Consider the following 13163-nt stretch of genomic DNA (forward strand, 5'->3'; position numbering starts at 1 on the left):
GGAGTTCCCAGCCAAGAGGGTCGCTAAACCTGAGACCCAAGACCATCCCCCTAGATTCCCTCCTCCCCCTCCCTTCCCAGTGTTTCCTTACTATTTCAATTTTCCCTGCCTTGCTCCCCACCCACCCTCCCTGTTGTTACCCCCTGGGCTCTTGCCCTTTCTGGACGCCTGGAGGCGTCCGTTCGGGAGGGGGTACTGTCAGGGTTCTGCCCTGACAGTCCTGTCTGTGTTGTCGTTGTTTAATGTTTCTCTGTTTTCATTGTGTGTGAGCACTTGGCTCTATCTTTTTTTATGTTTTCCATATGCTTTTGTTGCCCCTCTTTGTTTTCCGTTTTCACGCCCTCTTGTTTAGCCTTCATTATGTCTGTGTTTTTGTTGTCAGCACTCCACGTGCGTTTTTACGTCACTCTCTCCGCCCCGTGTCTCCCCTTCAGCTGTTTCTAATCTCTCATTAGCTACTTTCTCACCTGTTGCTATTTATACTCGTCTCCCCGTCTGTCCTGTGCCAGTCCGTTTTTCCCTCCTTGTCCTGTCAAGTCGATTGAGTCAAACCTAACTTTGTCTGTGTACTCTGTGGCTTTTTGTTTTACTATTTTTCTTTTTGACGAAGATCCCTCTGATGTCCCGTTTGCTCTGCTGTATGGATACGCAGCTCAGCATTCCGGATCGTCACGATTGCTCACTGCATCTCACCACTGTTATTGCGCTCCGCCGGGGCGAGCTGCATCTCCGTGCAGCGTCATCTGTGAGTTTTTTTCCCGTGCCGGGTCGAGATTGCTCCCCGCGCTTCGTCATCTGTTAGTTTCTTCGTGCCGGATCGAGATCGCTCTTTCCGTGGAGTTTTTGAACTGTTGTGTTTCTTTGAAGGAACTGTGGATACGCAGCTCAGCATTCTGGATCGTTTCTTCATCTGTGAGTTTTTTTTTTCCCGAGCCGGGACGAGATCGTTCCCCGAAGATTTTCTGTTTACCTCTGTTGGGATTGTGCAACTCCGGGTCGAAATTCGCTCCCCGCACTTCGTCTTCTGTGAGTTTTGTTCCCTGTGCCGGGCCGAGATCGCTCCCCGAAGATTTTCTGTTTACCTCTGTTGTGACTGTGCATTACCGGGTTGAGACTCGCTCCCCGCACTTCGGCGTCATCTGAGAGTTTCCCAATGTTGGATTGTGCTCGCACTTTCCGTGGAGTTTTTTGGACTGTTTTGGTTTTTTTGAAGGAACTGTTCTGTTTTCTTTTTGGACTTTTCCCCCCTTTTTTATTGCCTTCCTGCTTTGTTTTTCTTTGGAATTTTTGCCTTTTTTCTTTTTCCCCAGTCATCTTGAAGACTATTAACTGGGAGATTTATTTTGTTAATTCTGCCCTTTATTTCTTGTAAAATAAAAACTCATTTTTTGCCCCGCATTTGAGTCTCTCTCCTTGTAAATCATGACAATGATACACTTTTTAAAGCCTGGTAGTTTTTAGGTTAATACAGTATATTTAACTAGATTAAGGATTTTAGTCAGGTTCTTAAATTTATTACAGAATAAAAGTTAAGTAAATGTCAGTGGCAAAATACTGACTGATAAAAAGAAACTGCTCTATTTGGTGATTTTTACGATTTGTTGTGGGGAGGAGACAGAAAGGTGAACATATCTGCCTTCTATTGGTGGTTGGTACATAAAAACATTTTCAGAAATGTAATTGTATGGAGCCCACACTATTGTTTTACTTACCTGGGAATAGTTATAGCTGTAATTGTACCTATTCTTAATTTTCTCTTACCTGGATGTGAAGCTTTAAAGGGGTCATCCGATGCCCATTTTCCACAAGTTAATATGATGCTTTAGGGTCCTAATGAAAAGTTTGTAATATACTTTGATTCAAAAATTCTCAATGGTAGTGTAAAAAAACACTCATTTTACCTGGTAAAAAATGGCTCTGTTTTCAGCAAGCGATATCAGTACCTGGCCCTTTAAATTATATGAACCTCTGCTCACCCCGCCCCTCAGTTCTGTTGTCTAGACAAGAGTTGAGGGTTTATTTGGGGAAATAATGGTTTCACAAGGCTTTGAAAACACATCTGTGCAACTATATCAGTTTGAACCGGAGTTGGAGCCGGAACAAGATGACACCTGCGAAGAAGTTCTGCAATTACGGCTTAAACAAGGCGTTTCTGAATGGTTAGTAAACTTAATGTCACTTTGATATATCTTTGTATGTACTGGCAGGATAGTGTACTGATAGAGATACGAACGCGATGTGTTTACTGAGGTATAGCTGACTGAACAAGAGCAAATAAGTGATCGATTAACATAACTTACCCCATCATAATTTTGAAATACATAAATGTGAGTGTTATCTTTACTCGTATGTAGTTGCTGGCTGTAAACACTGTTTTCCACGTATTGCGTTAAAGTTACCATGCAGTTATAACTGACCCAAAACGATTTAAAATAACTGTACATGACTTCTTAATCATTAACAGACACCGTTTTAAACCATCTAGCGTTACAAAGCTAAGCTTAATGTAGTTTTACGAAAACTTACACAGTTTGTAAATAGACAATCACCTTAATGAATTGTTCATTATAAACGTGCGATTAGGAATTATATTGAGATGGATGTACATAGAGAAGACGACATAACCATGCTCTCTGAGAGTGTAAGTTACACTTTCATTCATCGTGAAACGCGCTAACTTTAGCACATTATTAGAAAAGCCGATTAGCAAAGATTCATAGAAAAATAAATTACACTCACTTCTTCTGGTGAAGATGAGACAGGAGTACGAATAGTTACAGATCCATAGAATACAGATCCATTTTTCAGCAGCAGCTTCTCATTTACTGGTGAGAAATGATTCGCGTAAACATAAACCAATTTAGGTAGATCGGCGGCACATTCCCTTCAAAAATAAAATTCAGCCACTGTGTCCTCAGCGGCTCAGATGTCGGTAGCAAATGACTGCTGTGTTTGCTGTTACACCCATCAACTGTACTCGACGCTAGCTTAGGCAACATTCTGCTTCAGCGTCGAAACAATGGCTGACAGTTCACTTCTCAATCGAGGCGGGTCTATGCTAAAACACTACTGTCTATCATCTGTCGTGGGAGTGGCCTCTGTTGGTGTGACGACACAACGACAGGCATCTGAGAACGGCTCGATATGAAAAGGGGCAAATTATTTTACTAAATTAAAAGAAAACTACTGGGCGGATCTTTGTCATTCTAGGGTGGTTGTGTACACACACTCCTAACACACATTTCATTTCAAACAGCTTGTAAAAATGCATGTGGCCCCTTTAAGACCCCAGGTAACAAAAGCACTTGGGTATCTAAAGACCAGGAAAATGCATGTTAGCAAAAGGTTAACATAAGTGGTAAATGTAATATTTAAACAATAGGTTAGAAATAGTTTTAAGGTTTTTTTTTCATCCAAAAATCTTTCATTAATTGACTATGCAGCATTAAAAAAAAATACTGTATAAAAATAATACTTTTTTGTATATAAAAAAGTGAGAATTACTGCAATTTGTCATTAATGTAATAATACTTAAAAAACAGTCAATTTGTTAATTTACATATACTGTGTTTTTTTGTCTGTTTTTTTTTTCACAAAGTTTTGAACATAATTTAAAATAACAGAAAAAATAGAGTTATTTTCTTGTATAAAAAATTAAAAAATACTGTAATTTGTCTTTAATGATATAGTATCTAAAATAACAAACTCGGTTACTAACGTAACCTCGGTTCTCTCTAGAGAGGTCTCTCGTACTGCGTAAGTATCTTACGCTAGGGGAAAATCATTTTCTGCGAGATATTGAAGCCAAAAATTATCCTTAATTTTGAAATAATGTAAAGCGCGTTGCAGCAGCATACAGACATAGGCGAAACAGCTTGCGCGCCTATTGGCTGCTCTGCGGCAACTGCAGCAGCCTATAGAGCGAGGCCTGGCGCGACGCCAGATCCAATGGGGGCATTTCCACGCCTAAAAGGGCGTGGTCTAGGCCTATAAAAACCGCTCGCAGGCAGCTATTATCTGGTTTTTCATCATCGAAGCAACCAGAGCGTGCGCATGCACGGCAAGATACGCAGTACGAGAGACCTCTCTAGAGAGAACCGAGGTTACGTTAGTAACCGAGTACGTTCTCTTACGAGAGGTCTATCGTACTGCGTAAGTATCTTACGCTAGGGGACCCAGTGTAAAACGCTGTGCATGCTGAGATCTGACACCAAAGACCCAAGGGCGAAAGCCCGGGGTTCATACAGTTCATAATCAACTATAGAACTCACAGGGAGGTCGGGGAAGAGGGAGGGGCAACGCCTCACTCTTCGACATAGTGCAGCGTCACTCAGACGCTAAGTTAATGTACATACAGGGCGGGGTTACGGCCTGAGCTGACGTAAAAATAAGGGTCTTCACACAGTTTGCCCAGGCACATTTTGTGCTACTACTTTCACTGTCGACCCCAGAGCTGTGCTCAGTAGACGCAGCATTCCGAGCTGATAACATCAGGTCAGACAACACTGATTATCTAGACTGACAGCAGCCTGGCCTGTAAGGCGGGAACCTCCAGGTTGTAAAACCTTATAAATGTAGACGGAGAGGCCCAGCCCGCCGCCGTACAAATATCTTGCAAGGCAATCCCACTCGACCAAGCCCACGATGAGGCCACGCCCCTTGTGGAATGTGCTCTGACACCTAGCGGGCACTGCATAGGTGCGTTCCATTGGACCGTAAGTGGACTGCGAAGTGGACTTCACAGGGTATTCCGCCATCTTAAGTGAGATTCCAAACCGAAGGGAGCGAACATGTTCAGTTCGAAGGGCACTGCGAACGGCATAGGGAATAAGGGAACATCGGTACATCACTTCACAGGAAGTGGACGGGGAAAATTACCCAACTGTCATTGCGCACCGCGTCACCAGTTAGAACTAACGATGGAGCAGAGCCGTTTAAGTTTTTTAAAGGCTCTGCAATGGAGCGGTTGCAATAAATGTTGTTATTATCATACAAATTAGAGTGTTTCTGAATGGTTATGGTGATTCATGTTACATTTGCATATTGTATTGTATGAATGAAAGTAAAACCGGCAAGGTGAGGCTCTATCATGTTTTATTTTGTTTTATTTAACATTACCACAAGATACTTAAATATAGGCTGCGTGTTGGAAAGAAAGTGCGCGAGATAAGACCACTACAATCTATTAACGGTCTAAACATATAAATTTTGACTATATTTATTATATACATAAGTTTATATGTATTTTATATGTATTTAAATTTGAAAGTAAAATAAATTACAATATTTATTTATGTTATATCATAAAATGCGTGACCCTGCCGGTGATTTGCTTTGATGACGTTCCTGGGCATTCCAAATGAGCGATTATTGTCATCGAAGTCCACTTCAACGGATATACCGTGCTAAGGGAGTAGGGAGCAGTGAACACTGCGTAGGGACCCTGTCGATCGGAACGCATCTCATGTCCTTGGAAGCATATGCCAGCGCAATAGCATCAACTATCCATCTGGATAAGCTCTGTTTCGACGCGGCCAGTCCCTTGGGACGCCCATAAGACGAAACAAAAAGCTGTTCTGTCTGTCTAAAAGCAGACGAGCGAGACACGTAAGCTCGTAATGCCCTGACTGGGCATAGGAGGCTCGCGTCCATTTCCTCATCAGTGACCGGTAGGGCTGACAGCGCGATGACCTGTGCCCTAAACAGTGTGTTGAGGGATTTTGGAACGTAACCATGTTTTGGTTTGAGTATGACTTTAGATTTTTTTTTCCACAGTAGTTGTACTGTCTGTGGGTGTAGAGACCATTCGCCTGCTGGAACGTTGTTCCTGGACAGTCTGTCTGGCCCTATGTTTAGAAGCCCCGGCACATGCGCTGCTTTCAGCGAGCGCAGGTTGCGCTGAGCCCATACCAGGAGGCGTTCAGCAAGTCTGTATAGGTTTTTGGACCTGAGACCGCCCCGGCAATTTATGTAGGAAACCACTGACATGTTGTCCGAGCGGACTAGTACATGGTTTCCTTTTATTTGGGGACAGAAGCGCGTCAGCGCGTTCTGTACTGCCAGCATTTTGAGGCAGTTTATATGTAGGAGCTTTTCCCGTTCTGACCACTGGCCAAAAGACGGTCTGCCCTCGAGCAGAGCCCCCCATCCCGAGGTGGACGCGTCCGTAGACACCACTTTTATTCTCGAGGAAGTCCCCAGGCTTACACCTGACTGGAACCAGTCGACTATTTTCCACGGTTTCAGGGCTGTGACACATTTCTGATTGACCGTGAGACGAAGCCGACCGGACGCCCATGCTTGACGCGGGACGCGCGCTTTCAGCCAGAACTGCAGTGGGCGCATGCAGAGCAGACCCAGCTGGAGAACTGATGATGCTGAGGCCATGAGACCCAGCATTTTCTGAAATTTTTCGAGCGGGACAGATGCGCCACAGCGGAACGAGCCCGCTGTGCGCAGAATGTCTGCTGCGAGCTGTGGTGATAGCCGTGCTATAATTGACAGTCCAATTCTGTGCCCAGGAAGGAAGTCTTCTGACTGGGAGACAGAGAGCTCTTCGCCCAATTGACTCTGAGACCCAAATTCTCGAGGTGATCGAGTAACATGGTCGTGTGTTCCACAAGCACTGAGCGAGATTGCGCTAGAATCAGCCAATCGTCCAAATAGTTCAGTATGCGCACACCTTTCAGTCTGAGAGGAACGAGCGCTGCGTCCATGCACTTCGTAAATGTACGGGGTGCCTGGGACAAACCGAACGGCAGGACTGTGTACTGATATGCCTGGCCCTCGAAGGCGAATCTCAAAAACCGCCTGTGACGTGACGCTATCTGTTTTTGAAAATACGTGTCTTTCAGATCCACTGACACGAACCAGTCTCCTTGGCGAACTTGCGCAAGGATTTTTCTGGTCGTGAGCATCCTGAACCGACGCTTCACCAGTGCTTTGTTCAGTTGCCTTAGATCTAATATGGGTCTGAGACCACCGTCTTTTTTCGGTACCAGGAAATATCTGCTGTACAGCCCTCCTTCGCTTTGAGCTTGAGAAAGGGGCTCTATGACTCCTTTGCTCAATAGTTTCGCCACTTCGGCTCGAAGCAGTGTATGAGGTCCCGGGTTCAATCCCCGGCATCTCCACTTACCTTTGGGGGCAGCCGTGGCCTAATGGTTAGAGAGTCGGACTTGTAACCCAAAGGTTGCAGGTTCGAGTCTCAGGTCCGGCAGGGATTGTAGGTGGGGAGAGTGAATAACCAGCACTCTCTTCACCCTCAATACCACGACTGAGGTGAGTCCCTTGAGCAAGGCACCGTACCCCCAACTGCTCCCCGGGCGCCGCAGCAATGGCTGCCCACTGCTCCGGGTGTGTGTTCACGGTGTGTGTGTTCACTACTGTGTGTGTGCACTTGGATGGGTTAAATGCAGAGCACAAATTCCTAGTATGGGTCACCATACTTGGCCTCACTTCACCTCCACCTCCTCCTTTCCTAAGCAGGTGTGCTGCTTCTGTCTGTATTGTGGTCTCGACGCGCACTGAAACTGTAGCGAATAGCCTCCTTTTATAATGTCCAGCACCCATTTCGAAACCCCTGGAAGCTTTTCCCATGCGTTTGCGTGAATAGCTAGAGGTTGAATACGAAGCGCGCTCCGTTCGTTCGGTAATGGAGTGGTTTCGGTGTGCTGTGGCACAAGAGACGTGCTCGTGACATTCGGGGCGCGGGCGCTGATAGCGGGAACTATTATGTCTGTGAGTGGATGTGGTTGTGTGGCAACAGGCACATTTAACACACTGCAAACAATGCTCGCCTGCATATAGGGAACGCCTTTTGGTTTCGTTTTTACAGAAACCATGCATAATGTGATGTCTGTGGGCACTGTGAAGTGGGCACGTTTACCACATGTGAAGCGCAATCGATCTGAGTCGATTTTATGTGCGCGTGACCTGTGTGACAGGGTGTGCTTGTGTGTAGAGATGGGCACTGGGAAGTGGGCATTCTGACTACACATGAAACACCATCGGCCGTGGCCGGGACACCAGAAAATACACTCTTTTTTGGATTTATCTGGGTAGCCGTGAGAACGGCTTTTGAGTACAGGCAAACGGGCGACAGAGCCGGTTTGTTGGCTGCATATAACACTGGAACAGTCACATTTCTTGGAACTGAACGAGCAAATACCTTTGGTGGGGGTCCGGCGACAGCGGGACTTGTGCACCATCTTTTTCCTAACTTTGCTAGGACAGCTTCGGAGGCTCAGGCTTTAGCTCAATTCTGGGCCTCGGGCCACGCCCAACGGGACGGCGGCCAGAAGAGCGGGAACGCGGTCTCGCACCTTGCACTCGGTGACGTTGCGAAGCTGCGGCAGCGGGCTGTGGCTGAGGGCGTGAGCTCTGCGCAGGCGGTTTCCCACGGCCGGCTGCAGAACTGGAACGCTTTGGCAGGAAGTCCCTCATTGACTGAGACGCTTTCTGCACCTCTGCGAATCTCTCTGCGAAATCTTTAACAGAGGATCCAAACAGGCCAGCGGGTGAAAGTGGAGCGTCGAGGAACGCGGTGTGTTCTGACTCGGCCATTTCGGAAAGCGTCAGCCACAAATGCCTCTCAGATACCGTAAGCGCGGCCATGTTGCGTCCTATGGCTTGTGCTGCGGACTTTGTAGCGCGGAGAGCGAGGTCAGTGGCGCTTCGTAAGTCCGGCACGCAGATCGCTTCAGTACGCGCGGTGGAGCAGGTTTGAAGAATGGCGGCAGGCTTTTGAAGGCAGCGCCGACTTAGCACGCCGTCCAGCGGAGGGCGGACACAAGTGGGCTGCAATCGCCTCTTCGACCGGCGGCATTGAGAGGTATCCTCTGTTCTCGGCGCCGTTCCGGAGCCCGCTGGGCACGGCGCTTCTTACGGCGCGACACCGCGGCGGGCGGGGTAGCAGATTCGGTGAAGAATGCCAAGCGAGTCCTCAGAGTCGCTATTGGCAACGGTTCACAATGAGGGCAGCCGCCCTCAGCGAGCGCAATCACCGGGTGCTCCTCACCCAGGCAGGAAACGCAGACAACATGGCGGTCCCCGTCGCTGAGTGTGGCTCTACACGAGCCGCAAGAAGGCATCTTTAGAAAGACGCTTTGCTCTTTTAACGACAAGTGAGTATCGCAGCGGCGACACACACTTCAGATTTTAAAGGATATAGGCGCCGGAAAGCGCAGCAGGAACACACGAAAGGCGGCGTGGCCAGTAGCTTCAGTGGCTCGTCCCGCTGAGATGCTTGCAGTCGACGGCGGCTTCTTATCCAGCTCCAGCGATGCGTGTGCTTCGCTTGAAGGATGAAAAATCAGATAATATCTGCCTGCGAGCAGTTTTTATAGGCCTAGACCACGCCCTTTTAGGCGGGAAGCGACGCAAAGGGCGCGAAATGCCCCCATTGGATCTAGCGTCGCGCCAGGCCTCGCTCTATAGGCTGCTGCAGTTGCCGCAGAGCAGCCAATAGGCGCGCAAGCTGTTTCGCCTATGTCTGTATGCTGCTGCAACGCGCTTTACATTATTTCAAAATTAAGGATAATTTTTGGCTTCAATATCTCGCAGAAAAGGATTTTCCCCTAGCGTAAGATACTTACGCAGTACGAGAGACCTCTCGTAAGAGAACAGTCAAGTTGTTATTTTAAAGATACTGTTTGTAACTTTACAAAGTTTGATTTTTTACAGTGCTGGCTATTTGTCAACTACCCATATACCGGTTCACATTTACATTTACATTTACGTTAAGCCATATTAAGTGTTTATGGTTTTCTGCAAGAGTGCAAGTCTGAGAATGCAAGTGCATGTCTGCAACCGCACCCTATTGGGAGAAATGTAGTTACACTAATAGATGCGCCTAACTGAGCTGAGTTTGCCTCCTCCCATTTGTGTATAAAAGCCGGACTTAAACCAGTGAAAGCTCACTTTTAGTCTGAAGGTTTTTGTCGCACGTGTGCTGCAACTGCCATGAACTTCCCAGACTACGATGACAGCACCGAGTTCCTGGGAGACTGGGGACCTTTTCAAAAGACAGTGTTTAGTCTTTTGTGTTTGAGCATTATTCCAAATGGCTTCACGGGTTTATCCATGGTTTTCATTGGCGATACCCCCGCTCATCGCTGTCTCATTCCCGCAGCTCTGAATATCACGGATGAATGGAGAAACGTGTCTATTCCTTTAGATGAGGACGATAAGAACACAGATTTTCGATTCAGTAAATGTTCAAGACACCGAATGGACATCGTGAAAAACTATTCGGACAGAGGTTTGCTCCCGGGGGTGGATGTGAATGTCTCAACTATTCCCCAAGAAGGCTGTATGGACGGCTGGGAATATGATAAAGGAACATACATCTCCACGATCGTTACAGAGGTACGTTTCTTCTTCATCGAGCGCACAGCCAGCCTATTATATATTCTGCTCGAAGCAGAAGTTCAGATGTAATAGGGGAGATTTTTTTCCGGTTAATAAATGTCCGAGTTTGATTTTTGAAAGTTAGTTTACCTGTAGACGCATGCGATTTATTCAAATCATGCATTTAAAGTCCATTATAAGGTACGGCTTTTACAGCATTATTTGACCAATAGGACCATTATTGAACAAAACAATTCTTAAAACAGCACAAATGTAAAACGTTTTAAGGCAACATTCAAATAAATAAATATTTAGAACAAATGTAAATACATAATTTTATTGATAAATTTTGTGACAGCTGTCTCTAACCTGATATTTATGAGCAATATTCATGTCCTGAAAACAGTATTCATTATATATTATAGATGTATCTGAAATCGTCCCCTATTCCCTCAAATAGGGCACTATAATTGAGGGGACAGCCATCTTTAGTGGTGTTCGAAACCATAGTGGATGTTCTCGCTTGAGTGCACTTATTCAATCCCACAATGCACTGCAAAAACGAGTGTACAACCGATGTACACTCAACAGCTAGAGATAACCCATAATGGACCGCAAGAGTCACATGCCGAATTAATTCCCACGTCTCGCCAAAAGATGGCGCCCGCAGCTGAATCATCCATCCATTTATTTTACAAGGCGCTCTTCCATGGCGCAATACAGGTACAAATTAATTGTAAATTGATTATTAAATTGTTTTATTAGGGTTTATACATAATTTCCGTGACAGAGTTCAAGATAAATTCTTTAATCTTACTACTGGAACTGCCTGTTTCAAATGATTATTAAACAGCAAGGAAACTATGCAAAAGCTGCAGTCCCCCCGGTGCACTCAGTGTACGAATTCACTCAGTCGTTTTGTAATGACTTAAATATTAGGTGTGATTTACTTGTTTAACAGAATTCAGAAAAAAAGTTTTCAGAAATGCGACAAAGTCTGTGCACATCTGTGTGGTTAGATCAGGGTGCTCAATAATGTGTCTTTGACCTTCATTATGTATGTTTTGATTATACTGCGTTGTAAATAAAATACAAATCTAAAACTCCATTCTTTGAATCTTCTCACATTATTCCTTACAAAATAGTCACAATCAGTCATTGATGGGGGAGCCATTAGGGAGGGCTCTTTGACTCTCAGGAGTGAATTGCTAAATATTCATGGGTCATTGCCACTCCTTCGAATATTCCCTTTTTATCACAAAACATGTTTTAGAAAATTTACAATCAATACATTGTTTTGTCTGAATGAGTGAACGAGATGATTTTCACATCATTTGGTTGAAAAAAATTCTAGCCTACCACATTTAATTCTCAAAAGTCTTGTTAACAAATGTTCTGTATGTGTTTCATGGCCTAATTTCAGTGACTTCAAAACTTTTTAGTTTTTTACTAACCATGCATAAACATTGTTTTCTCAAAAACACAAACATGTACGTTCATGTTGCTTACATATTATTGTAGCCCAATTTGTGCTCATTACAATGTAATCAGATTTTAGCCATTAACATGTTTTTAAGATACTGAAAAAAGCACAAATGTCAGGGCATGTCAAAACTTCTTCAGGGCCCCAAAACACCCTCAGAGCCCATAGGGTTAAACCACTGCCATATAGTAAATTGTCTTGGCTCCATTTCTTCTGTGCTTATTTAGAACAGAAGTGCCAAAATAATGTACCGCGCTATTTAGTGGATTAGATGTGTAACTTTTAGCAACGTAACTTAAACTTTATTTTCCTTATGCAAATCAGTATAATCATTTTAAGACGTGCATTGTTTGTTCAATCACAGTGGGATCTGGTGTGTTCAGATGACTGGAGGGCTCCATTGACCTCCTCTCTCTTCTACTGTGGTGTTTTGACTGGTTCTGTGATCTCTGGACTGATGTCTGACAGGTTAAAAACATTTCTTTTTCCCCAACATATATATATAGAATTACTTTCACACATTAGTAAGTGTGACCTGACGATATTAATTTTTTGCAGATTCTGATTTCTTTTTAAGAATAGACAGCATAGACAGCAAGGGTGGCAAACTCTGGTCCTGAGAAACTGCAGTCCTGCAAAGTTTAGCTCCAACCCTAATAAAAACTCACCTGCTTATAGCTTCCTAGTAACCAAAGCCGCTGGAAGGCAAGCCTGCAACCTTTAGCCAAAAAAGCTTAACGATGCTGATGCTGCGGCACAGGGAAAGAGACCAGACACTGTTTTTTTTTTTTTTTTTTTTTGAATGAATGTCAACTGAGGAGAGGCTTCACTCTACTAAACAGCTTTTGTAAGGAAATAGCTTATTAGTAGCTTATATTCATCTTCAACATGTTTTACACTAAACAATGGTTTTGGAATTAACTATTTTCAAAAAAAATTTATCAAAGAAGACAGAGTTTTTTGCGACTGGTGGAATAAAGTTTATGGCACTTCCCATTCATTCCTATGATATCCTCAATGGGCGATAGAGTGTCGCACAGGTCTAATTGAAATTCAGTGACATCAAGGCTGTAATGTGATTGTTATCAAGGCACACAACATCCAAGTTGACCGTTACACTTTATCCAATAGTAAGTAATACAGACCCTCTCATATCCCAATAGTAGGACAATCTCTGCTAGTAACCCTTCAAACCTTGATTAGCTTTGTTCAGGGGCCTCATTTATAAAACTTTCTTACGCACTGATTTGATCTTAGAGTGTTCGTACGATCAAATCCACGTCAAAGTACAGATTTATAAAAACCGTCTTTGACATGGAAAAGTACTTAT

The 13163-nt window shown here is 44.5% G+C and overlaps 1 protein-coding gene across 1 annotated transcript in view; it reads left to right on the forward strand.

The window, feature by feature from the left end:
* Nucleotides 1-9940: 9940 nt before the first annotated feature.
* The window catches only part of LOC141292526 (solute carrier family 22 member 4-like), a 40614-nt gene continuing 37391 nt past the window's right edge, over nt 9941-13163 (forward strand). The window contains exons 1-2 of the mRNA XM_073824555.1: nt 9941-10368; nt 12198-12301. Coding sequence (XP_073680656.1) covers nt 9964-10368; nt 12198-12301 — 509 coding nt within the window. The 5' untranslated portion in view covers nt 9941-9963. The remainder of the gene's footprint in view (nt 10369-12197; nt 12302-13163) is intronic.

The sequence above is a fragment of the Garra rufa genome, chromosome 19, assembly GCF_049309525.1.
Source record: "Garra rufa chromosome 19, GarRuf1.0, whole genome shotgun sequence".
In the NCBI taxonomy this organism is placed as follows: domain Eukaryota; kingdom Metazoa; phylum Chordata; class Actinopteri; order Cypriniformes; family Cyprinidae; genus Garra; species Garra rufa.